Source organism: Bombus flavifrons, chromosome 2 (assembly GCF_040668555.2).
Source record: "Bombus flavifrons isolate JBK064 chromosome 2, iyBomFlav1_principal, whole genome shotgun sequence".
In the NCBI taxonomy this organism is placed as follows: domain Eukaryota; kingdom Metazoa; phylum Arthropoda; class Insecta; order Hymenoptera; family Apidae; genus Bombus; species Bombus flavifrons.
This window is the reverse complement of record NC_138443.1, coordinates 18,068,698-18,096,126: the sequence shown is the minus strand read 5'-3', so window position 1 is coordinate 18,096,126 and position 27,429 is coordinate 18,068,698. Positions and strand designations below refer to the sequence as shown.

At 36.5% G+C, this 27,429-nt stretch overlaps 2 protein-coding genes across 9 annotated transcripts in view; one reads left to right on the top strand and one right to left on the bottom strand.

The window, feature by feature from the left end:
* Positions 1 to 10,637, top strand: part of SLO2 (slowpoke 2) — a 188,101-nt gene extending 177,464 nt beyond the window's left edge. Inside the window, exons 20-23 of one of the 2 annotated variants that reach the window (XM_069132249.1) lie at positions 263 to 448; positions 1,128 to 1,259; positions 2,458 to 2,571; positions 3,392 to 10,637. In XM_069132249.1, coding sequence (XP_068988350.1) covers positions 263 to 448; positions 1,128 to 1,259; positions 2,458 to 2,571; positions 3,392 to 4,285 — 1,326 coding nt within the window. In that variant the 3' untranslated portion in view covers positions 4,286 to 10,637. Of the gene's footprint in view, positions 1 to 262; positions 449 to 1,127; positions 1,260 to 2,457; positions 2,572 to 3,388 lie in introns of both variants that reach the window. The other variant, XM_069132248.1, reaches the window with a different exon arrangement.
* A 9-nt stretch (positions 10,638 to 10,646) lies between these two features.
* Positions 10,647 to 27,429, bottom strand: part of LOC138189933 (uncharacterized) — a 36,339-nt gene continuing 19,556 nt past the window's right edge. For 5 of the 7 annotated variants that reach the window (XM_069132251.1, XM_069132250.1, XM_069132254.1 and 2 more), the window contains 8 exons: positions 24,398 to 24,658; positions 22,449 to 22,520; positions 18,133 to 18,313; positions 13,948 to 14,082; positions 13,445 to 13,596; positions 12,967 to 13,336; positions 12,237 to 12,426; positions 10,647 to 11,775 (listed from right to left, as the gene is read on the bottom strand). In XM_069132251.1, the coding sequence (XP_068988352.1) occupies positions 11,618 to 11,775; positions 12,237 to 12,426; positions 12,967 to 13,336; positions 13,445 to 13,596; positions 13,948 to 14,082; positions 18,133 to 18,313; positions 22,449 to 22,520; positions 24,398 to 24,658 (1,519 nt within the window). In that variant the 3' untranslated portion in view covers positions 10,647 to 11,617. The remainder of the gene's footprint in view (positions 11,776 to 12,236; positions 12,427 to 12,966; positions 13,337 to 13,444; positions 13,597 to 13,947; positions 14,083 to 18,132; positions 18,314 to 22,448; positions 22,521 to 24,397; positions 24,659 to 27,429) is intronic. The other 2 variants (XR_011176162.1, XM_069132252.1) reach the window with 2 other exon arrangements.

Here is a 27,429-nt window from a genome sequence, read left to right as displayed (position 1 = left end):
TAATCCTTTCATCTTTGACAAATTGTTAATGAATTAAATGATAAAGCTCGTCTTAAACTTTAGTGTATTATGCATTTTTTGCAAACACATCAGAAAGAAATATGTTTCTATTATGAATAATTAATAAAATAACACTTTTCCATAATAGAAAAAAAAAATTGAATTCTCAAAGGTGAAATAATTTTCTGTGTAGTATAAAAATTAATCAAATTTTTAACTGTAATTAAGAGTATATTTCGAATCATTTTAATTGTTTTAACAGAGAGAAAAGGAAAGAGGCTCGCACATATCTTATATGTTTCGATTGCCTTTTGCGGCTGGCAGTGTCTTCAGTGCTTCTATGCTGGATACACTTCTTTATCAAGCGTTTGTTAAAGATTATATGATAACGTTCGTGAGATTGCTGTTGGGTGTGGATCAAGCGCCAGGCTCTGGATTTTTAACATCGGTAAAAAATTCGAAAGTATTCTTTCACATCCTTCCTTGTTTCTCAATCAAGTTCATCGCAAAAGTATTCGCTCACATTGGAAATTCACAATCAAGTATACTTTACATACATAACGTCACATATATATGTATAAAAAATAGAAAATAAATGATTTTATTTGTTTACAAATATTTATTATTTTTTTTTCTATAAAATAATAATAGTCTAATAATTGAAAAATAAAAATTACGCATATACCGTAAGGTCTTAATATTTTAAAAAAGATCTGCGCTATATTTAGACCAACCAATTTCTATATTGCACATTTTTTCAACACAAAAATGATTGAGGTTTAATTATTATCCGAGTAAAAACTTACTCGAAAAGTTTGGAAAGTGAAAGAGATACGAAGGAATGGTTGACCTCGTCGTCTTAATTGATGGTTTCATCGATCGAGCTAAAAAACAGCACTTTTAACTCTATTAACGACACTTCCAACTCAATTACTTTACACCACATGTACATATTTTGCGATAATTCTACTTCCAATTAACCACAACTACGCCCCTAATTAGACACATTTTCCAACTTAATCTAATTACTCGTACATCCCAAACTGTAATTAACTAATACATCTAAATTTCCAAGGGAGAAAGAAACTCTACCCCCTCAAATTGCTTCATTATCCGGTTAATTACAGATGAGAATTACGAAGGACGACATGTGGATCAGAACCTATGGTAGATTATATCAAAAGCTGTGTTCGACTACTTGCGAAATTCCCATTGGTATTTACAGAACGCAAGACACCACAGTTTCAGACACGTCTCACGTGAGTAAAAAGATTATTCCTTCTCGATAGTGACAACTATAATTATAAGTGATTGGTTCGTGTACTATACATATTCATAAGGGCAGGAAACAACTTTTTGAATGGCAGCTGTGAGTAGCGCATGGTTGTAATCCCGCTCTATCTTATGCTCTGTATCTATCCCGGTGTCAGCTCGTGCAGCGTTTTTTTTAGAGATATCTGATCCCTTTCAATGAGAATCAAAGAAATGTAGGGCTCTTGCATCTTGTTGAAACGATGCTCGCAGCACGTCCTTCGATCCTGAACGTGTTCGTTTCTTTGAACCTGCATCGTGTTAGAAATATTATATATATATATATTATTATTATAAATCGAAATGCTTCTTCCGTTGATAACGAGTTAATTCGACTATTGAGATTCATTTTTAGTATACTTTCCGCGCGTGCGTGTGTGTGTGTGTATGTACACGATCACGCGAAATATTGGATAATATAGATATTTATTCAATACCTACATACAATGGCTTGTGAATAGTTAGTTAGCTAGTTAGTTTGTGGATAAAGTTCGGTATATCGTAATTGTCTAATTATATTAGCAACTTTGAAGCAATTTGCAGTATTTATACGAATGGATTATTAAAACATACGTATGCTTCGGTTACAATGAACATTTGAAAAGTGAAAAATAATTTACGCTTGTAACTATGTAAAAATTATTACCGAAAAGATAGATACTTTTAAGCTAAATAGATAATTTCTAACAACGTGTTCATATAGTTTCGAGACTATTCAATCTATTTTATTAATTTCACTTGAGGCTACTTTCTTTATTTCCCCAAGTACTCACAGAAGGTTCGAATGCATCGCGTTTGGGTTCGAATCTACTTAATAAGTACCGTTTCTTTTTTTCGAAATACTTGCAGAACTTCCGAATATGCTCTGTTAATGTTCTTGCTTCTTTATCAAAAGATATTTCTATTAAACCTGCGACTCGAGCCCATCGCTTGTTATGTGGCATCCTGTACGCTGCTTCCACGGAGGAAGCTTAATAGACAAAAGTCAATGAACGTACACGATACTAGCACAGTAGCCACCGATCATGTACATATGATAAAAGAAAGCGAAATAAAACGAAAACCACGATCGAGCAGCGGCGTGCGTGCGAAATGTCAACGGTGGGCTATCATTAGTAAGGGTAGAAATGCTTATCGTTTTGGCAGGGCGACTCAGACGCGGAGAGCGATGCCGGCGTCGGCGTGACGTACAAGGTGCGTCATTCGGCGGCAGCTTCGTGCCTTGCGAATTGCGCCACCCGCGACAAGGGTGCCTCAGCTGTGAGTACAGAGTCGACGTTGTCTGGTCGCCGTTTATTCTCTCGATCGATTTCTTCTATGTTGTATATTGTTCACCATACTATTTCTCTTTATATAATCCCCGTACGCCGCATCTCTATTTTCTCTGTTTGGCCCTTTCTATCTATTCTATCACGTATACTACTTTCTCTATCGCTCCATTCTACGCCTTGGTTCTTCTTTCGCTGGTGTTCAAAAAAAAAAAAAAAAAAAAAAAAAAAACTCACCATATTGCAGAGCGCATGCCCAGTGTACCAAAGCAGTCAGTGGCTTCCGGCCTGTGAACGTTCAAGAACTCTCTGTTCGTCTTCACCGCCTACATTGACCTCTCGATCGAGCATCGAGAACACTCACACTTCAATTTTTTGATGATTGACCTTTTGACGTTGGATGGACGGTGATTGATAAACGTTTGGCAAATCGTTGAAGTTGTTACTAAATTACTCGGTTTAGCTCTTTCATTTTTATACGTGAGGTGATTCTTGAAGATCGAGCAATTACGGTAGAACTGCTATTGAACGAACTCTGTTTGACAGAAATATGAATTAATTCGTGAACATTATCGTGGCGTGAAAATTTCCTCGATACACCTCAATACGTGCTTTTTAAATCAAGAAATCGATAGAATGAAATAAATGGAATTAAAGGATACAAGAGTGTCAACAAATCGTCCAATTCGCCAATAATTTATCAATCAATGATCTATCCGAAAAAGCACTAACAATGTGTTATTCGTACGTTCTAAAAATATTCCGCCATTCCACAAATCGAAACTAAAATCCACGTATTTCTTTCAAAGCAGTACTCCGTAAGCCTTGGGGACGAGGCACGAGACAACCACGCCCAGCAGATTGAGAGAGCCGAGATCGCCAACTTGGTCCATTCCCGGATGGAGTCGTTGAACCTCCCAGTAGCCGATTACGACGACGTCTCCGAGAAGCGAAATAGCCTCTCCTACGTGATCATCAATCCCAGCTGCGATCTGAAGCTCGAGGAAGGTGACATCGTGTACCTAGTTCGACCAAGTCCGTTCTCCGCGCAGAAGACTTTCGAACGACACAATTCGAGGAGGAAGAGCAACATCAGCTTCTGTTCGGCCCAACTGGTATCGCAGATGAGCGCAGCAGTGGCTTCGGCCGGTTTACCGGGAGCTGGGGCAGGAAGTCGTCGAGGATCGGGAATCGGTTTGCCTAGAGCTCCTCCGTTGAGCACCACCAAATCGAATTCCTTGTCCTTACCTGACAGTCCGACGGTGGCTGGCGCTCTACGTGGTCGTTCCAATTCTCTGAGAGTGGTCGACGACATTCTGCTGAGACGTAGCAACTCGTTGAGACAAGGACTGACGATAAGTAGAAGAAAAAGCAGTTTAGAAGACATAGGTTTAGGTGCTCTGTCGCATCCCTCGAACCACAACCCGATTAAAATAGCGCTGAATGGATCCATTGGTCTGGAAGTAACTCCACCTGAGGAAGGCTCCCAGACAGCTATAGCTAGCAACACAGGAATCCTGGACGTTGGTCTGCCTTCTATGCCAGAGTTGACCGCTGCCCTGGGATCCAATATGGATCCTTGTCTAGGTGGATCTCTAGGTGGTTTGTACGATCCTCCAAATCTTCAGGGCCCGTTAGGTTCACAGTCGCCGCAGATCCAAGGCGGTACGCAGGATCCTCAGTACATACAGGGGACGATCGTATGATATCACCTTATGTGGGGACGCAGGCTCTCCGGCATGGTGCGAAACAAATGGCTGTAGCGTTCCCACATGACACGTCAAGATCACTAGTTAGGATGTTGATTCTCAGCATCCTGATTGCCGACGATTTTGGTGGGATTAAATGGTGGTGACGATAACGATGAATTACGAGGCGGCCGGAGAGCAAAGGTGTTTCAATGTCACAGAGGAGGATGACACACTGTGGCCGGACTTTTATGATTACGGTGAACAGCTTAGACGAATTTTTTACTTCATTCTACTTTGGTAGTTTGAGTTTAGCTTAGCGGCGATGATAGAACGAAGATAGTTGACTCGAACCATCGGGGGACCTAAGCGTTGCGACGTCGTATAGTCGCGACTGTGATACGCCGGAACGCTGATTCTTCGTTTTCTACATCTGGATGGAACTGGGCGTTAGTCGTTGTAACGTGACTCGTATTAAGTAATTGTTACAAGCCATGATCGTAATTAGCCGAACAAATGATCTAATTACGTTTGTTCAAATGATAAATTATCGGTTGATCTCTGATAAACCTATTATCGACTTCTTCTCGTTCGATATATATCTAATTCTGATTTAGTGTTACAGAAAATTTCAAAGTTTAATACGAATTTTAAATTATTTAAATTAGTACGAATAAAATGAATCATATGTAGAAGCGTTATTCGATTGAAAATTTCGTTCGAACGATGCCCAGTTCAACCAACGTATAGTTGTTTCAACGAAGGTACGATACTATGTTAATACTAATTCTCTATTTGTAGATAGTGCGATCACGCGTTTCGAGCAACCACAATTTGTTGCGAGTTTCGTTTTAAAATATCCATTGATATATCTCATGGCGTGTGTAGTGGTCTATGTTCTTAAAACGTTTTGCTCTCTAGTCGACTCTAGCGTCCCGACCTCCGTGGATCCGATCGAAATTTTCAGCGATCCAAAACGACGACGAGTATATGCTAGATGAAGAAATTCGCGGTAACGCGTGCCAGAGGTCCAGTGACGCAGTTAATCAATTCGAGAAATTATTAAAACGAGGAAGAAAAAAACTTGCGACGATGGACAAGATTTAACGACTCTATGATACATTTGAAAATTGAATGAAATATTATTAATTGTATCGTTAAATATTTAAAACAGTATAATTCCTTTTTATTCGATAAGAAACTGAAACCTAAAAATTTATATCAGTACGAAATTACATAAATATAAAATTGTTTAGAGCATATGACACACATGCAGATTAATCAGAAATTTATTTATGGACACAAAAGCGTTGAAAACCTCTTAGCACTTTAATGTTATGAATTATGTATCATTTTTTACCACTATTAACGTTCGAATCCAAGATAATTTTGATTTTTATAAGTGTCCAATACAATAGTAAAATTTTTTAATATTTTCAACGATGACATTTACTTTTGTAAACATTTTTGTACCTTTTGTAAGGTATTTTTGTACCTCGTATTTTGTACCCAATCATGAGTTTGTGAATACGTAGTAGATTCTGAATTTGCTATCATTTTATCGGATAAAAAGAAATGACAAAACACGTAAATATACATTAATACGAATTTTTTTGAGTAACGTAACAAGTATCAGCATGTACGATTTTTTAAACGAGCAGTTTATATACGATAATATTTAGTATACAACGTTGAAGAAAATAAATTCTTGTCCTTCGTCACACGTGATAGCCGACAGAAGTAGGTAAGAAGAAAGAAACGTCTCCCTAGTGCAAACCCCGATTCTTACGTAGAGTCACGTTCTCGGGGTGAACGTGAGATAATTTTATACTAGAACCAATTTACGACAAGAGTATATCTTATAAATATGATTATAAATATAAATACACGACCATTTTAATCATATCACACGAGGAACTCAGAAAAACACCGATTGGTGGAGGATCGTTATACGTCTAGAGAAGATGAACAGGATAGGACCTATAAGAGCGAAGAATTGAGAATAAAGCTTCGCTTTGACAAGTAAATGACAAGTTCACATTGGTAAAATGATTTTCAATGGTTCGAACTCGGATAAGAATTGAGCTAAAACCGAGTAATTTGAACGAAGCTTGATAAAATTCTTCGATTATAATGGTCCGTAAGCCTGGTTCTACGTTTGCGAAATAATCGAAATAATCGACTAATAAACACAAAAGATAATCGTCTAGTCGAAAATGTAGTTGCCATTCGATCGAACGAAGGTTACTCACTTTTAAGCAAACGCGATCTTTACTTCTCTTCTTCTGATTAGTTCGAAACAAGGCAATCCTCGTTGAAATCTTTTAATCGAAGTCCTTCGAGTTTATAATGTTTAATCAGACGAATTGTTTGTTCTTAGCGATGAAAGAGAAACAAGAATCAAGAGAAAAAAAGAGAGTAAAGTTTCGACAATCCGTTTAATCAGTTAGGTGAATACGTAGCCGTCGTTAGTAACGACTTAATTGTATCTATATATTATATTTCTTGACTCAATCGTTTCTCGACCAATTTACACGTTTCTCCGACCAAACGTCATTTTATCGAGTACCTGCTTCGATGCTGCTTCCGCTACGCCCGGCCCGTTTTGTCGTTCGATTATCAGCGATCGGATTAGCTTCATCTTCTGGTTCTTAGTCGAAGAATATTGTCAATATACTATAATCGATCAATTTCGTATACTACTCAAGTTCATCGAACTATATCGAAATACGAAACGATTTCCAAAAACAATCATTGTAAAAGGCCCAGCGTGGAACGTTTTCCGAGCACGAGCCCGATTAAAGCCAAACAGATTCTGCATTTTTCGTTATAGCGAATAAATGAAGCGAATCGATCCATCTCCCCGTCAATCCTTATAGTTCACATAATCATTATTCTATTTAGCCAAATATGCAAATGAATTTTCTGTAGCGATCAATCGTTGATCTGGCCGCGAGCATTTTACACTCTCTTCGATATAATTCTCTGGCCCGTTTTTTCAGCCTCTTTGACTTTCTCTCGCTCATTAACTCTCTGTCTTTCTCACCTTGATTAGCGTAACGAAACCCGTCCCGTCTACGTACATCGACCATCTTCGTCGACGTTGATGGCTCGTAGAGTTTAGTACACAGTTTGAGACGCAGCCGTGGTATTTTTCAACGATGATTTTCTATGATCTAACGACCGATGAAAGCACCAAAAACGAAAACGAGTCTCTGGTTAATCCAGAGATCTGTACGTTATGCTCTGATTATGAAAACTCGATGCGAAGGATTCTACAAACGTTTAGTTTAATAAAAGACAGAAAGCATGTAGAAGTTCGAAAAGTATAGCTATAACGTGGTAACGAATGAAAACACGTGTATAAGCTTTTCAAAGTTCGAGGACATCGATGGATGTTGATAAGCTCGTAGCACTCGTGATAAATATTCATATGAGGCAAGTTTTTATTTAATCTTCTGTAACGTGATGCAGTGAAATCTGGATTATCGACGATTAATATCAATTAATAGAACATTCGATTAATCGAAAATTTAGAGATGGACTTTTGTAAGGGAAATTGAAAAACAAGAATAGAAGTTGAAAGAAATTGTTACATTTTTATGCAAATGATTCTTTTTTCCTGTTCGATATTAGGTAATACTTGTGAAATAAATTCAGATTTTTTTACAGAAGATTAAATAAGAACTAAATAGCTTCGTGTTAAGAAAACGAAATTGCAAAACGTGATACGCAAACACGATTGAAACAAAAATTACGAAATTTCGACAGAAATCTTCTCGCAGGAGAAATTCCTGTGAATCTTGTATTTTTCGATACTAAAAGGATTCTGCTACCTATATCTTTACCGACTCAACGACCGAAGTGAAAACGAAAAAAAAAACACAGAACAATAAAAGCATAAAAAAAAAAAAAATACGGGATATATTTAATAATAAAAGAAAAAAAAAAGTAATCGAAATTCTATAAGATACTAACAGAAAGACATTCTTTCAGCAGTGTACATAGATTAATTGTCATAGAATCGATCGAAAACCAATGTGACCTGAAACTAAAGCGAGTAGCGTGTTATTACTATGCGTTGTTGTTCGACAAAAAGCGATGTGAAAGTAAAACTGTCCTCGAGTGTATGTGAAAAATCCTAGTTACGTCTGACATAAGAAAACCGATTGTCCATGATTCTGTTAACATTTGTATAAACATTAGCAACGATGTGAAACCGCGAAACTCTGGTATCCGTGAGTGGGCAAGTGACATTTTTTATTAACAAGCGTCTTTGAGAAAATGAAAACAAAAGAAAAATACGAAGAAAGACGAGAGAAGGATCAATTGGGAAATAAAGTAAACGGTAGCGTAAACGTAAAATAAAGTAAAGAGAGAACGCGAACGAACATTTCGCGGATATATTGCTATGTTAACAATGGAGATTAATATTACGGTAATATTAAGAAACTTCAGACGAGTATATATCAGAAAAAAAATTATCGTCGTGTCTTCATAGGAAAAAAAAAAAACCAAAGAACAATCTTGATTTATCGGCGCGTGAATCCTCGAATCGATAACCCTTTCGCAAGTTCCTTGTCGATTTCTAGTCGATCATAAGGGTTCTGAGAGTTAAATTACATAATCGAACTGCCGAGCTTGCGACATCGAGACGATATACATTTTCTCGTTTTTTCGATACACAGCGCGCGGTTTGACCAGTAATCCATCGTTTTATGTGAAAAATACAGAGCGTACTTGAAAGTAATTTATTCACGGTAAATTGATTTTTCATGGATATTGCGTTGAAATTGTATTCTTTATTTGTACGTAGAGCTCGAAGACAAAACGTGCGGATAACGTTCGGTGGAGCGTATTATAGAATTACGCGTGAATTTTTTACGCGTCCATAATGAATAATGTCAAGTCTACTGTAATAAGAAGTTTTTTTCATGAATGTATCGTTCACCTCGAGGTTCGGTAAAATTATTAACGAGATTCCTCGTAGCAGAGTATCTTTCAGTTTTCTACAAAATCGATTATTTCTATTTTCATTTCGAGCAAATTTTGTTGCTTAAACAGTATTGTATCGTTGATCGTGCTTCTTTTTACAATTTTATTCTTTGTAATTGAAAATAAAATGATTTTTCCAGTTAAGTGGGAAGAATTAGTCCGTAAAGATTTAAATCTAAAGTCCAAACTTAATTTTCAAATCGTGAACGAAAATATTTATTATAAGCTGTTTTCTCGCATTTTTATATAAAATTTTAATCATTGCTTTAAGCAATCGAATATATTGAAAAAATTAATGTCATTAAGGCATCGTTTCTCTTAAAAGTGATAATTTGGTATATCTTCTGTTCCTATGAAAAAATTAGATTATTGAAAATTGAAAAATTCGATGAAAATTTTCTCTTTGACGTCGTTTAATATAGCATAAGCATCGAAAGAACATACAATATGTGTGTAATTTGATTGTAAAATGTCATTTACGCGTGCAATATGAAATAACGACGAAGAGCGAATTTTTTCGTAACAAATGAAGAATGAAAAATTACATTAATGTTTTATTATAAAAAAAAAATCTCGTGCTGTGCTGAATAATATTCAAGTATTTGTATTTTTAGAGAATGTTATAAAGATGAAATAGGTTGAAGTATTCATGTTTTATGAAAAATATGTTCATAAGTATCTTATGAAGATATTCAACAAAATATTTAAAGTAGTGGTTCCTTTCAATGTTACAATTATAACAATATCTTTAATTTCTTTTATCATTTTAAAACATTACTTCACCTGTATTTCAAAATTTTCGAACATTCAGTGCAAAAACAACATAATATAGATCATATCTCTCGTATTTAATTAATTTCTATCGTGTCTTGATTGTTAATTCATTCGTAGATACCCTAAAATTTTATAGCACAGTTGTCATTCTGTCAATTAATTAGAAAAACAAATTCCGAATTGTATAAAATCGTTGAAAAAATTAAAGAAACTATTCCCATTCGATGTATCGTACGGTATGCGCCGTGAAAGGACATGTTCCCTTTTCTGATCGATTTGCAAAGCATAAAAATTTCGGTGAAAAAATTATTTTCGTTTCAGACAAGATCGAAAAGGGAGCATGAAATGAACGAATCTCGAGGGCGCGGTGTTTTCAGTGTCGTCGAGCTCGTTTCCACAACATACGAATTAAAAAATTAATCCTTGACCACGAAAGGAACTACGAACGGCTGTATGTAATGTAAAATAAGAAGAACAGAAAAACAGAGAGAGAATGTATCTATATCTATATAAATATATATATATATATATATATACCACGTGACACGTTGTCACGCGATGCGTGCATGTAAATTTATTATAAATAAATTATTATAAAGCAGTAACATCGTTTCCTTCTGATACGTCGCATTTTATTTCGTGAACGTACAATTCCATTCGTTTCATCGCTTAGAGTAACGTAGATCGAGTGAAAACTTGTATTACAAATGTCTGTTTCATTTTCTTCTTTTTAGGAATGTGCTTGAAACATGTTTAGTAATTTGTAATCTAACTATTTTATATTAATCGATGTAAATGTTTGAGTTAATAGTTCTTGAATAATTTGTTTTGTTTGTTCGAAGTGAAAAGAAAGTGTTACATAATGGTTACGTGTTTTTTAAATAACGAAGATACTTTCGATTCGATACTACACTCTATCCGTAGTTGTATTGTCAGAAAAATTACAGGTATGTCTCGCTTCGTGATGTTTCTGAGGTAAACAGCGAAGGAACGATCAGTCTCTGACAATTTCTTTTTTATTAATACTATTTATCCGTAAGAAATTACGTATCACTATCGTGTTACTCTTCGGTTCCTTGACAACCGGCTGTTTAACAAAAAATAATTTCTATTCCTTTACTTATCAAAATAGCAATGAAAGTACTAAAAGTACTTATGTCAAAAAAAAAAAAAAAAAAAGAAAAACTAGAAACTATCATCATACCAAATTAATATCTTCTTCCCCTATATAACAGTGAGATTGAAATATTCTTGTTAAAAAAGTGATATCAATGTCACAGTCTGCTTTTTCAAAACGGAAGCCGATCTTCAAAGATTAAACGCGTACATACACATCTTGTGGTCATCGCCGTTTAGGATTCAATATCATAACGCCATGTTATGTTACCGACGATTAATAAAACAGACGAGATGTTTCGATTTCGTGTAGTACGTGGAATGTTTTCTTTTATTCTACGTGTATGCACATCTGTGTTGTTATATATACATATATTATGTGTATTGTCGCTATTCATGATTTTATAAATACATCGCTTAAATACAGTATCGACAAGTGTGGGCAGATTCGTCTAACGAACTAACCTAGTGGCTCTTCACAGGCTTCAACACGTTTTCCGTGAACTGACCAACAATATTACCTCTCGGATGGTAACACGCCACTATCACACAGGTTCCGTCCCTTTTAGCCATCGCTATACCCATTTCGACAGTCTTTTTCCAAACAATCTGTGTGAAATGACCTAAACAAAAAGAAATAGGTAATTATTAACAATCGTAATTTTGTCTTGTACATTTAATATCTCGATTTATTATTATAAATTTTAAAAATTCGATAGAAAATGCAGCAATTTACGTTAAAAAGAATTGATCGTTGTCATTGAAACGGTAACAGAGGATGTACCATCAAAAAGTATAATTTCTTAAATTTTGTAAAGAATTTATTGTCTCGCAAGAAATTAGCATATATCAATTTTGTTGTTAGATATAAAAATTTTACAAATTAATAATTTATAAAATATGATACGCTTACTTTAGCAAAAATTGTCTTACAACGTTAACGATTAAACAGCAAGATAACATATATTGATACTATTTAGAAACTGGACAGCCTTCGTTGATCGATATTTTTAATAAGTTACTCCTAGCAATATGATTGATGAAGATAATCGATAAATTAGCTTTTGTACGTTGTGCTACGTACATGTGTTTAAGACCTTTGGTTCCGTTCCATACTTGTGATCCTTCCTCTCGGAATACCATTTGGAAACAACTTCTCGTGCTGGTACAATCAACTTCGGATCGGAACACTGCATCGAGTAGATATTCTCCCCGTACGGAGAAGTCGACTGGGGAATCAGCTTGTTCGTGTTCAGCAACGTGTTCGCCCACGCCTGAAGATAGAGGAAAAAATTCGTAATCGAGCGTTACTCTTGAGTCCATCCGTGCACGATCAATTGCAAACTAGCTAAGTCATGACCGCATGGAGTTCCAGACAAATTACAATTACGTAAATTAAAAGTATCATGAACGAACTGCTGATCCGTTGATAAAGTCTAGCACTACAAAGCGAAAAATATTATTTTTGCAATAGGACGTTTTAAAAATGAATCTTTTTATAAAGAGATATCAAATTTAATAGTTAAAAATATAGCTAAAATACATTTAACGTTGCTAAAATGTTTCATTGTTAAATACAAATCAAAAGTTGTTAAATCATAGAAAAAATATTACATTACAGTAGAATCTTGATTATCGAAACAGAGATTAATGGAGAAATTGAAAATCTTCGCTTTATCATTTATAAATTTAACTATTTAAAAGTTTTTGTTCTTATCCGATATTAACGTTTCAATAAAATAGTTCGAAGCTTATATCAAAATCAGAGTTCAACAATTACGATCAATCCAATAGAATAAAGCAAAAAGTGTTACCTTAGCAGCAGCGATTAATTCTACGCTTAACCTCATGTCTGGGACACGATGTCTCCTTCTGTATTCGTTGTGAACGACTAGAGCCTCTTGTTGCCACGCTTGTTCGTCTAACGTGTAATGTGATTTAGGATCTAAAAAGGTGATTTTTTTAGTAGGACTCGGACTTCCTGGAGGTAGAACGTTCTCCGTGAAGCTGCCCAAGAAATTTCCCGCTGGATTGTAATTACAAACGACGTAAACCTCGCCGTTTCGATTCCTGGCCATTCCAACGCCCAACTCGGTGCTGTCCTTCCACACGACTTGGGTGAAGTGGCCAGTTTTTAGGGTGGTGGGCTCCTTTCCGTACTGATGTTGCGCCTCTTCCGCATACCTGTGAATAAAATGTGTAATAAAATTAGAAAGGTGAACGCCACATCGCTAGCACGATTCTTACCATCAATTACATCGAGTTCATTGAATGTAAATTTTATGTAGTTACCATTCGTTTACCGGCTCCTCGCCACCTACGATAGTCTTCGGGTTGGAACTCCACATACAGTACAAATTTTCACCGTAATCTATGTTTGCCCTGTGCTCTAACCTACCCCTAGCCGCCAGTATATTGGCCCAGTCTTGACTTGTTTTACATAACTGCAAACAAAGAGAGGAAATATGAAATATAGAGTTGAACGGTTCTATGCTACAATTTTTATAAAATTTCAAGTTTATAAAGAAAAAATTGTTCATTGTTATTCTACAAAGTATCATCATACTGTACTTGATATTGAAACGAAAAGGGGTGTATTAATATTCTTTTTAAACAACGAATCTTTAAGGAAATATTTAAATATAGATTCATATAATTCTATTCTACGGTTTTAATACGATAGAGAATATTTTTAAATACCGTAGGTTCTGCTGATGCAAGATTTAATTTATTCAGCTATATATATACATATACCAGCCGAGTTTATTTATCGGTAAACATGAAGAGGAAATAACCTGTTTGTTGAGACGAAGAGGTGGTACTCCATGCCTAGCGCGATACAAATTGTGCGTCTCGATGCAAACGTTGATAAATTCCTTAGGAGGCCCCAATCTGCGCACAGATGGTTTACGTGTGTCAGTCTTTGATATCTACAACACACAGACAGAATACCGCGTGATAGACAAAGTTTGTGCGATACAAATAGGACAACAATATGAAATCTTTTAAAAATAAAATGCACTGCAAATATGATCAAGATTGAGTTCAGTTACGGAATATCAAATATTTTCTTCGATTTCAAGAGCTAGAGAGAAGTCTCCTCTATTATCGGGTTCACGATGCTTTGGTACAGAATCAAAAAGAACAAGATATTTTAATTATATAACTAATTTGATCAGTAATATCAAATCGTTGTGCAAAAGGTTTATTCCAGTTTGGTATTTACTCCAATTAATTCTGAGGTTATTGACCTCACGAAAATTATTTATATAACCGAAACTAATTTAATATTCCTTCTCGTAAAACATCGCGCCCTCATCGTCTCAAAGCAAACGCTCCTACGCTTTAATTTGCTGAAACAGCTATTGCAATTAGAGAATAGCAATACGATCGCAGTTTTATTATAGCCGTTTTCCTTGTACGTGCATATACAGGGTCTAAAGAAAAGAAAACCTTCCCACATCGGTTATATTCATACTGAAAGTATTAATCCATCAGCATCGTTCCCTAATGGCGAGCAGTTAATAGCGAAACTCGAACAAAATTACAAAAGTACTAATTACAATTGCAAAAGCCAAAATGTCAATGTCTAAAAACAAAAAGATAATTTATCAAAATTCTCTAATGAAATACTTCATTTTCGTGGAACTTGTCAAAGTTCTAAAGTCTAGATAAAAAGACGAAGTAATGACGAAAAATAATTATATGAAGCACATACCTGGAATTTCCTTCCATAGGCACAACATTAAACGACGTATCTAATAATCTAAATTAACTGAAAAGAGTTACAAATGAAAGATTACACTGATGCTACATTCGCTTAATCTCGTTAACGGCTTAACCCGGAGTTTCTATTAATCAAGCTGCACTTTATCTAAATTAAGATAAATCTATCTCATAAATAACACGACGAATCAACCTTTTGTCACACCCTGTATATGTGCACGCGTGCACGTTACGGTCAAAGCGAAATCACGCGATCGCGCGAATGCAGCCAGCAATAAAGACGGTGACGTCCCTAATAACCTAGATGCGGAATATCCAATGGGGAGTAGACTGACTGGCAGAAATGATTTCCCATCGTGCTATCGTAACGCGATCATTTCCAGCACACGACAGTTAGGAAGCAAGCTATCGTAAAATCGGCACGTCCTCCTCTATCGTTGGGGTTTCCGGTCGCGCGTTTCTCTTCGGATTAGCTTCGACTCCTCCGCAACTAACAAGTGTAAGGAGACGCGGTAATCGATCTACGGATCTATGTAATTTTTCAAGTTGAAACGATTAAACGGAAAGATTTATATGATTAACAGCGGCATAGTAATTAATTTTATCGGTCGATAGCCGGAAGAAAAGCCAACTTCAGATATATTTTTGTCCAACATGCACTATCGACCGGTCGTTGCGTATTTTTAATTTCCGCGCAAATGTCACGCGACGCTTCGTTGGCCATTCGATTAATGCGGCCACGGATGCTGACAAGACAAATGGTGTAAATAGAAGTGCAACGAGACGTTGAAGATCGTCCTAGATTTTGATTAGATTCTTCGTTATAGCGATACTGCGTAACGATATCGTGAATAAAACACTGATTTTGTGGGGAAAATGAATGAAAAATAAGGCAAATTCCATCACAGTTTCTCTACTATCCAACTATGGAGAATGGGAGTAATAGCAAAGACGTAGAACAAGTTTGTAGGTCTTGAATACTTGCGAATATTTTTCTACCTTGATTCGCTACAAACTTGCGGTAAAATATAATATTTTGATAAAACGTAGAAACGTAGTATTATCGCTTAAAATGTTAGCAATTGAAACTATACGAATTTATGTAGACTCGCCGCGAATTAATTCTTCAACAAATAACACGCTCCTCTATAATTGCGCGATGCATCTGCCGATATTTTTTTTTTATTTGCAAGTAGTTTACGATCAATTCTCATTGAAAATTATAAGTAAATTATTTTCGCGTGATACTGTAACTTGGATTATAAGTGTTTATCGTATGTTTGATTCTAGCTGAATCTAATGCTTAAATCTAGAGGATGATGCTTTTTAGCCTGCGAATCTGATCCGTCGTGTCAAGTAATCGAATGACTAGTAGGTTTTGGTGGATGTTAATTCTTATGTTATATCTGCCGATATGACGCGAAAGTTCAAAAAGCTCCAAACTCTAATCTACTCTAATTGGATTAGTTTATTTTCCACCCTCCTTGTCTAACGCGATTATTCTATGCGGAAATGAGAAACCTCGTCCGAAATCAAGTAGTTGACGAGTCTCGAGAGAACTCAGCCCCCTGCCAATTTCCTATTTATACTCGTTTCTCTTCGATCTGCGCGCGAGTCATAGTAAACGAGAGCACAGTGTCCTCGCGTAGAAGGAATAAATAGAAGATTAAATAGAACAAATAGAAGAACAGCGCGGATGGACGCAAAGTGTAAAAGCGAGCCGAGAAAAATCAACACAGCACGCGAACTCGACTCTCGAAGACGATTAGTCATCATTGCGAGAGTAACGATTTCCCGAGGCGTTATGCACAGCCGTTCACTAGACGTGTCTCTCGAAAAGGGAACGATCCTGAGTCATCGACAGATGCCAACGTACCCCGATGTCGCTCGCTCGTCTACACACGGAGTTAGGATTCACGTGATCGCGTGAACGCGTGACGATGATTTACTTCGCCGTTTAACCCTTCAAACGGTAACCGATTACGGTAACTCGTGCGTGTTTGTCTGTTCCTTTTCGTTTCGATTTTCACGCGTTTCGTCCACGTTGACGATGAATAATGAAAATGAAATCGCCGTTCGTTTTCTTCTTGACAAGGGATGATTTATATATCGATAGTTTGTGGATTGCATAAGCGATATATGTTGCGGTAATTAGGGTTTAAAGAATGCAATTAATGGACTGGATGTAAATATACTAATTTAAAAGTTAACGTCTGGGTTTATATACGTATATAAGTATAGAGAATTATGTATTACAAAAGAAAAGATAATTCTAGATCGATACCGTGTAAGCCTGGAAAACATCTCAGAAGGATGAAAAGATATTACGATGTTGCCCGAGGACTGATTTTATGTTTTTGTTACAGGCTCGTAAAACAATAATAGGGTAACCACGTCTCCCAAACATTCTGCAGGGCACAGCCATTGAGACAATAACCAGATAGTGTCCCAAACCCAAAAGACGGTAACAGGATAGGCGCTTTATGACAGGCGCCTGGTGACAACCCCTCCATAAGACCCAAAACCTTGGTATATAAATCATCCTAAAATCGGCACTCGACACAGTCTATTGTAACAGTTTGAACCATTATTCCGTCGTATTCGTATAATAAATTTTATATAGATTACCATATATAAAGTTCGAATGTCTCACCTTACGTGCGAAACGTTCAAACTATCGCGAAATAATTCAAACGACGTGAGGAGACAACCGGTAATTTGTTAATTTCACGATTTCCTGTATCTACTACGTGACATTCTCGCTGTAACTCTTCTACCAGTACATAGGTAAAGTATCTCAGACATATGGGAACTTTTCCATTTGAGACACTTGCAAGAAGAATTTAATGCACTTTCAAATAAATGTCCAACTTTTACTTCGCATTTAAGTTTCTATACGGTAGAAATTCATTTATGTGAATCGAAGGACAAGCGGTTCATATAACTGGAATTTGTATAATAAGAGTTAATCGACTCTCTCCAATGTTTGTGATTTATCATAGAAAATGAAATTTGATTAAATTTATTTTCTGCGTATAGCAAAGATATACAGTTTGATAGATGGAGCGAACAAACAGGAATTCGTTTAATTCGACGCTAACTAAAATTTTGTTTCACAAGCAGTTCCACTTCGAATGGAATTCCACCCTCGTATTTCAAAATCGTGTAACTTTCTATTCTTCTTATATAACAGAAAATTCTTTAGAAGCAGAATTCCGATCGCAATACGATCGATCATAGAAAAATATATTTACCGGTGTCGACGAATATCTTGCAGAGTCGGGGGAGGCCGACGATGACCTGGCACTGCTGCAAGACATGCCGTCGCTTCCTAAACTACCGTGGAAACTGCCGTGCAAGGAATTCGACAGTGGCCCTGGAGACGCTGGCGACGCTGTCAAAGGAGATTTCGATCTCACCGAATCCGTCCTCGACCTGAAAATCAGTAAATCGATTATACGCTCGATGCAGAAGCACAGCGAGCCTTTCAGATTTGAGGCAGTGACACTCGCGGCTAGCGGTGCACAGATTTAGACAAGCAACTTCTATGAAAGGTTTCCTCGGAAACAACGGGTCTATGTTGCGTTGTGTCGCCGGCGTTTCAAGCTGTCGGCGATTTAGCTTCGACGTATCTCGAATCTCGATGGATTCGATCAAAAAGCAGTGTGATTGAACCGTTTGTATTCGTAGCAGCGTACATGTCAGCTGTGCATTGAAAGGAGCTTTGATTGGATATATTTAAAGAACCATTCTTTTCGGGGTACAAGCTAATCGGAGTGAGAAATTGATTGTCCGAATTTCACGAGAATTCCGATAATCGAGTATGCATACGTGTTGTATGGTAAACACGAAGACAATAATTTCAAAAACGACCGGGGCTAATATAGGAAAAAATTGAATATATAACTCTAAATTTTATCTGTAGATTATGCTACGTTTATATTAACCTCTTTAGATTAGAAATTTTATTTATAATATATCTGCAATTGAAGATACTCGTACGATGCATTTTCGAAAATTCTTCGCTAGAGTGTGGTGGTAGTAAGATCGTTTTCTTGGAAACGAGTGGACTGAAGTTGAAGATGGATGAACGAGAAAAAGAAACTCGGTTCCAGCTATCAATCCATGAATCATACATTTTTGTTATTTTTGTATCACCCGACTCGACAAACACTTAAAGCGAAAAGCATGGCAAGCAATTCTGCAGATTCGTAGGCAAACATTTTCTCAAAATACCATCTTTCCCAAAGGCTTAAATGGAAAGTTCTCTAAGTCGCTTAATCGTTTGAAATTATTCGATTCCCGCAACGAATGTTTAGTCTTCGGTGTCCTGCTATTTCTCTGCTTAATCCGCTTTCGCCTTTCCAATTATTCGTCACAAGTTTCGCTACGTGCTGAGGATCCTTGTCTGTTTTTCTTAAAGCGTTCACACTGCCTGCAACATATGCGCGACACGTCTTTTGATAGTTCGTTGGAATTCCATCGTCGAACGAATCACAGATTCACGTGGATTTAACACATGTCCGATAAACTCTCCAATTTCGTTGCGTTTATCGGAATTTTACCAGCTGTTTGTCAAATCTTCAGTTCCGTGTACCAGGCTCGTTAAATCTCTTCTTAAAATCAAATCATTCTCCGAATTTATTAAAGTTGCAGCTTCGAAAGGAATGGTTCTTAAGAAATGTATGGATTACAAATAGATCGATACAGGACATATCTAAATTAATTGAAGCAACAGGATCAAAATACTCAGGTGCCATTACTATAATCGGACGATTTAAACAATTCGCCAATTTACTCTCCTAGAACATTCTTTTAAATGCTAAAACATTCTTTATTTACTTTGTTAAAACATTCCCTTAAAGATGCCAGCGGAATTCTCAACTTCAACAGCTCCTTAAAGGATACAAGCAAAAAGAGCTAACGGCGGGGAACGTGTTAAATTAGCGTCCGCTTCTCTTCAGCCTCGTTTCTCGTTCATCGAGACACTGAATCAAACGAAATTAAACGAGTGTAAGCAGCGTTAAAGCCGGCGCCGTACAATTTCGCCCGGAACTCGACGATCCATCCGAGTTCCGTCGACGGATCTGCGAACAGAAGCCTTTTGTGTCTCGCGTGGCCAAAAGCTGAAAGGTCGAGAAAAGCGTGCGCGAAACTGCCGGCGATCTCCTTCTGTGCGTCGTCAGAAAGGAAAAATCGTTGCGGCACATGCAAAACGCGAGCCGAAGCGGTCGAACAAGAAGATCGTTTAAACGTGCTTCGTGAAATTGTACGAGTGCCTTTAATCTATTTCTAGTGTATGTTCCACTGTGGGCTGAATACTGTGACGCCGGCAGGATATAGCATCGTTAACGAGTCTCTTTGTCCATTTATGCGTCTATTATCACGAAAATATAACGTTACGTGTGAATCTGTCACAAGTATCTGCTAACAATTTATTCTACGATTGCTTTCCCGACGCGTCGTTTGCAAATGCGCGTGAAATTTATGGTCGGCGCCTCATACCGCGTCATTTTAACGAATAGCATCGTCTAGAATACTCTAGAGCGAGATAAACGACCCAACAAAAGCAGACGACCAAGGATTATCCCTGGTAATTGTATCTGACATGGAACTGGCTTTGTTCGCCAATCGTTCGTCGACGCGATGAATTTACGCGAGACGAGTCTCGTATGAAGAATCATGAAATTCTTGGTGGGTTTAGTATTATACCGAGAAATTAAATAAAAGATCCTAAGCGACTTTAGTGGTTCTCATATTTCGATTCCGAGAAAATATCCAAGCAATTTTTAATATCATACATAGAAATATAATCTAACAATCTAACTATTTAGCGATAGATAATATTAAAAAAAAAATAGACACTGTAAAATAGAAGATCTGTCTTTAATGTACTAAAGAAGTGATTCATACGTTAAGATATATATAAGACATATGTTCATGAAAAACTTTTGACGAGTATCGTGTCTGCGATGCTTCTAATTCTCTTTTATTGCTCGTCAGTGGATCTAAATGCGAACGGCTATTCGATTGGGAAAATAATTGTTACGTTTGTTTAATAATTGCAGATGCATCGATATAGCGTTAACAAAGACTTCATAGATAACCTTTAAAAATCATGCCAGAATACTTGTAATAATTTATCAAAATGTCAGACATGCTGCCTCAGACATCACCTAAAATTTCAGAAAGTTCCGCACAATATACACAATATATTCATAAAAATTTCTTACGATAAATAATCAAATATTTCCGCCAGTTGTTTCCCATCTCAAAATACGACTCTATTCTTCGATAATCAATCGCAATCAACATCACCGCCACGCAGGCATTACAAACTCAATGCGCTAAACTCAATTAAACCCGGCGAAGCGTCCAAATACGTCGCGACAGTGAATGACTCCTCCATTGAAAATGGGGATCGCAGCGAGGCACGACATTTTCAACGTGACCGTCGTAGCCATCGTTGCTCCTTTTGTCACGCAACAGCTCAGCGTATTTACAGTATCAGCATTCAGGCGGTGAAGTAACGACGAAGAAGCCGAGAGAAAGCGGCGTGGGACACCAAGAACGTCGTGGAACACGCGAGATGCCACGGCAAGAATTACGCGCGCACCGCGACCGTTTCAGGTTCACGCGAGCGCGCGCGCTTCCATACGCCGTCGTCCGCGCGTGCACGCTTTTACTTCCTTCTTCCTACGAGTCTCCTCGACCACGGCCACGGTCGCCACTCGCCACCAGAAGAAACGTTCCCCCTTTCCTTTCTCGCGTCCCGCTGCTTCTCGCGCGTCGACAACGATTTATTAACCCTCGCGAACGTTCGAGCGCGAACTTTCAGGGGAAACGGTGAACGCACGGATGGAAAGGGCATTGTTCTTCGCGAACGTAAATTTGGAAAGTTGGACAGCCGGGCTTTTGCACGCACGAGAATCTTGCTTTTGATTCTCTGCTGCAGTGCTCGAGATGATCTCGTTTAAGAATCGTCGAAAACTTTCACCGGTTACTTTTAAAGATATCTCGTTCGATGGAATCATAGGAATTTTTTGGTGTTTTAAGTATCGCGGACGAAAGAATGGGAATTGAGTTGCGCGAGTGTTGAGCTTCGTGCGATTGCACCGTGATGCTATCGGTTTCAATTGCCTTTCTATTTTACGTTCACCTGGTAGGTTTAGCTTCTTCTATGCGTGCGGTAATTCTTCGTGATCAATGTTATTGCATTTAATTTTCTTCGAGTAAATGTTTTATTCGAGGATTTTTTTTTATTTACACGTTTTACACTCGATAAAGTACCAACGACAGTTGACAATATTTCTTTCAATTTCGTGCACTAAATGGACTTTCTCTCGGCTTCGTATTCGTCGACTATGTCATTACTATTAAACACTAAGGCCATTCACCGAACCTAACGAAGCCCTGAAAGGTACAAACGGTGGATTCTCCTTCTCTCTTTCTCTCGTCTTTTTCTTCCCTTGCGCCATCGAATCGTCGAGTACTTTCGTTCACGCGCTGCTCGGCTTCGTTAGAATCGGCGTTTGGCGTGGCTACAAGTCTGCACACCATAGGTGAATACCTTTCGGGCGACAACTGGTCGACAAAGCCGACCACCTTCTTTTTCGTTCCGTTAACGCTGAGCGAGGGCATACTACAAGGAGGGGTAACGATTTACGATATACACAAGCCGGACATCCTTTGACTTTTACTTAGAATTACTATACATCGTTCAAGATGTCCCGAGTGAAATTAACGCGGAAAACGCATCCAACCGCGAATCAATTAGCGTTGGGGTCATGTTTCCAGTAAAATTACTTATTCACGCGAGATCTATGTCACCTAACAGCTGGAATTCAACGGTGAAACGTCGACTAGTCTGACTCTTTTGAGAGATTAATTGCTTGCGCGAATGGCTTTCGAAGTTTAGATCGAGTGTATGATTAAATGGAAAATGAATTAAATCGACGAAATTAAATTATAATACCAAATCTACTCGATAATCGTATGTTCGCGAAATTGTACGATTACGTCAACAAAGGTCAACTAAATTAAACGTCTGATTTAACCATCGATTGTTTTAAAACAAAAGAGCTATTTTCGACGTTTAAAAACTTATTTCCTTCTTATTTCTTTCGAATCTGAGAATAAACACTATACTGAACATAAAAAAATGATACGTTTTAATAAGATGGACTTTATTAGCAGTTCTCGAGAAAAGAACTGAATAAAAGTTGTTCTTAAAAAAGGAATAACGAAATTCGTATAGGAAAATCGAAATGCATACTATACAAATATTTACTCGTGTTTCTCCCATAGCAGACATGGTGCAAAATCAACAGACATCCTAAGTAAACGAATGTCTATCCCTTATCCGAATCCCAGTGATATAGTATTACGTATTTTAAGATTTTTCTCTCGGGACATCTTGTTCTAATATGTACACATGTAAGTACCTATGTATGTATGTATATTTACACGTATAAGGAAACGGAACCTGTACCATAACAAAGAAAAAAAAATTGATAAGTTCTGATCTGTCTCAAATCAGATATTTATGCGTGTTTGAAGACCGTAAGGGCAAACTTTATTACAAATAATGCACTTTTTCACTAATAGTTTATAATTACACTACACAGAAAAATGTATTGAATGAGCTGACGGTCATAAAATTGTATAAATTGTACTAAATTTACTATGATTTATACAAATTATTTCCTGATTAACGAGCATAAATACGTGAATGAAATTCGTACACTAAAGAGGTATAGATGTTCGAATACTCGTATGTATTAGTAAGATATATATCTTTACAGTTATTACGTTCGAGTATCTTTTTATAAATGCATTAAAAGCTTAATTTCATTGAACTTTACAATTATCTCATTCCATATTTATCTCATATCAAACTACACACGCTAATAACGAAATTTATCGACTAACAAAAATTCACTTGTAAAACTGATTCTCTACTCGTTTCGAACAAATGAAATATATATTACGAATATATTCTAAACTTCGAATTCCCAACATATGGTTCGTGACCCTCGCGATTAGTTTTAAAAATATTTGTAGCATTTAGATATTTTAATACGTCTACTTTGTCGTAGGAAGCCAAAATGAATTGTCATATTTCATTAAAAAAAAAATTTGAGGAAAGATTATTTAGTTGTTGTAAAAGAGAGTCAGGAGCCAAAATTGTTAGGAAGCACGGCTCTAAATTTGTTAACTGTTAAAAAAAGGAAACGTACATCTATAAAAAAGGATAAATACATAAACTACTTTTGCATTTCTGAAGTTTTACCCAGAAACAAGCGATACGTTCAACGCGGCATTTCTAAGAGCCGTGAACCGGTTCTCGTTGTATCAACAACGCTGTTGCAAATACGTTACCTAGAAGGAAGCACATTACCGAAACGAAATTTCTTCGCATACACGCATCGAACATATCGCTTCATTCACGTTCCAGGAAGTCTGGTTTCTCCCGGTTTTCCCTTTCAGTCAATATAATTAAGAAAAAATGACGCATACCTGTTCGACTTTGGCGTAACGATGTCTCTAGTCTCGGACGTGTATTTCCTTTCAGCACGACCGCCGTTGAAAAGCTCGACGGTTTCCCTGGTAACCGTTTCCAGGAGAGGTTCTCCACCCCGTCTACCCTTACTGAAGGTCCTTTGATCCGTTTTACGGACCATAACCACCCTCGACAGAGGTTGATTGAATTCATGGCCGTGCATCGTTGGCGGAATCATCGCTAACGACTGAGAGAGGGGTCCTCCGACTCGCGGGGACCTGAAACAGATTATTCGAGATTGCAGAGTGAGGGGATTTGCATCGAATGCTCCCTGTTTAAAATTAATGCTTTTCATGCTACGATTAACTCGACGTCCGCAACTTTTTCTTTTAATGAATTTTTTATGAAATACGATTCTGTTCAAAGACGCATGCTGAGAATCTGTTACTTTGCAAATTCTTTCCTCGTTCGTCCGAATAAATAGCAATGTGGTGAAATTTTAGTATTTGTATTCGTAAAAGACAAGAGGAAATTTTTTCCAATTAACATAAATGATAATATTGGATTGTTTGAAAGATTCGTAAACGAAATTTAAGAAAAATTTAAACATGGTATATTTTTATAAAATTAAATGTTAAAATTTTAAAATGTTAAAATTTTAAATAAAATGTTAAAATTTTAAATGAGTTCGACTGATATAGAACAATATTGGCATATTCATTATTGATACATTGTCTTTGTTGTTTTGATTTGATTTGATACACTGAAAAACATCTTTTCTATTGACTAATCTTGCGTTTCTTTTCTTAGTTACTCTATACATACAATGATTAACAAGTAGCGTTTATCAGAATTTAACATTCCGTTACTTCGCACGAGTTTATAATAAATGATTATTTTCCAATCTTGGAAACGTTATGTACTTTCCGAATAACCTAATAACATGTACAAACGAAGACGGTTGTTATTACAATATTTGATAGACCGTGAATACCTACTTATGCATTTATGGAAGACTTAAAAGTATACAAATTTGCAGACTGCGCTTAATATGAAAAGATATATAAAATATTGAAAACAAAAATAAAGTACTCGTGATAATATTTCATAAGTGAAATAAAAATGTTTATTCGGATTCAATTTCTTTAGTTATATCTATTCATTAACATCTGCAGTCTATTCATAAGATGCTCTCGTGTTCTAAATTTTTGTGCTATTCTCATTAATGTATAGTAAAGCAAATTTGTCATCTACATTTGAAACCTATTAGCATACCGGGCAATAAACTGAGACCCTAATTCAACTTTTTAGCGTTACAGTGTGAAAACAAACGCTTTGGGAAGCAGTTTAGAGAATCGTGACGATCGTATTTTACAAAATCACGTTATGGAACGGTTAGAAAATAAAATTATGGCAAGAATTTAACGGTGTTGAAGTAATAAATTACACGATGTTCTTTTCTTATAAGAATTTTTTCACCTCGTGGGAACGTCATAAGTTTTCCAATCCCATACGAAAAACATATACGCGCATATTTACGATACTTGTAATGCCTACTCTGCTTTGCGTGACTTGTTAACGAGGTAAATATATTTATAACGAGTCGTGAATTGCAGTTATCGTACTTACACGTACTTTTAAGACAGCAGACAGAATATATTTACTCGAATAACTATATTTCCTTGGAAAAGTGGCAGCAAAAAGAAAAATATTTTAGAATATCTATGTAACGTTACTCTGTCAATTTAGGATCATTGTATCGGATAACTTATCTTGATCCCTTATTTTCCAGACATAAATCACAATGATAAAATCAATGATAAAGCGCCTGTAGGCGTCAGCTATAACGACATTAAAGAGAAGAATCATCGTAATGCAATTTAATTAGTTCAATCGCTAAATAGAGCGATAATATGACAAATGATATCTGACAAACGATGCGCGTTTTAGAATCAAAGATATAGTTTTCCTACATGTAATCCTTACACATTGAATGTACGTACATATTCTTACTTTAAATGGCAATCTCCGTACTATATTATAGTTTACTTTGGCATAATTACAGACTAATTAGCAAATATGAAAATTTCCTATCTTAAAAACAATAGAAATTTGATCTATTTTTGAGATACTTCAGATATCTTTAGTATTACCTAGACTTGCTTATTATTCTATCAAAGTGTATAAACAATTTCATTTTTTTTATAAACTTTATTATCACATTCCTGATAGACAAAGATAATTAATATATGTAAATAAATTATTCGATTTTTATGACAATAGTGACACATTTTCCACAGGCTAAAAGTTAAAAGAATAGAAATATCGTAACGTGTTTAATATAAGAAATAATTTAGAAATTTCTAACTCTATAATTTAATTGATTATACTGTTGTTTTCTGAATCGTTGAAGTTATACCACTTGTTAGTTACACGTCGATTTTTTTAAATGCATACGACAAACTTTCGTTTCCCTTTCGAATCAAATTTACATTTCATATTTACACTTCCAATACAGATCTGTCAAACATTTCAATTCATACAACAAACTTTCATTTTCCCTTTCGAATTAAATTTACAATTACCGAACATACAATAATAGCATTCAGCTGAATTTCACTTTCATCGGGGTTCGTACGATTCTTAACTCTTCAAACAATCTTCGGGGCTACGAATTATTGTTGCAAGAATTGCTATAACGGGAAATATGTTTTTGTGCGTGCCGGGGGAAGGTGGATACGTCTAATTACGACGAATGTGGTAATAACATCTCTTGGTCTATGAGCTCGGTATTCATAGCGATGAGTGAACAACCTAACACTATCGTGCAACGTATAATGAAGCACATAGAACGAAGACCTGCAATTGTTCATAATTTAGTCGCTCGTTGACACTATTTATGATTACGGTAGGTATCATCGCCTGCTTCAAACAATGACAAATTTTTCCAAAAAGGATTCGAAGATACGCGTTTGTATATGCATACTAAGACTTAAAAAAACAAGAAACCAAATCTCAGTTACCATTCCATATAAAAAGTGCAGTGAAT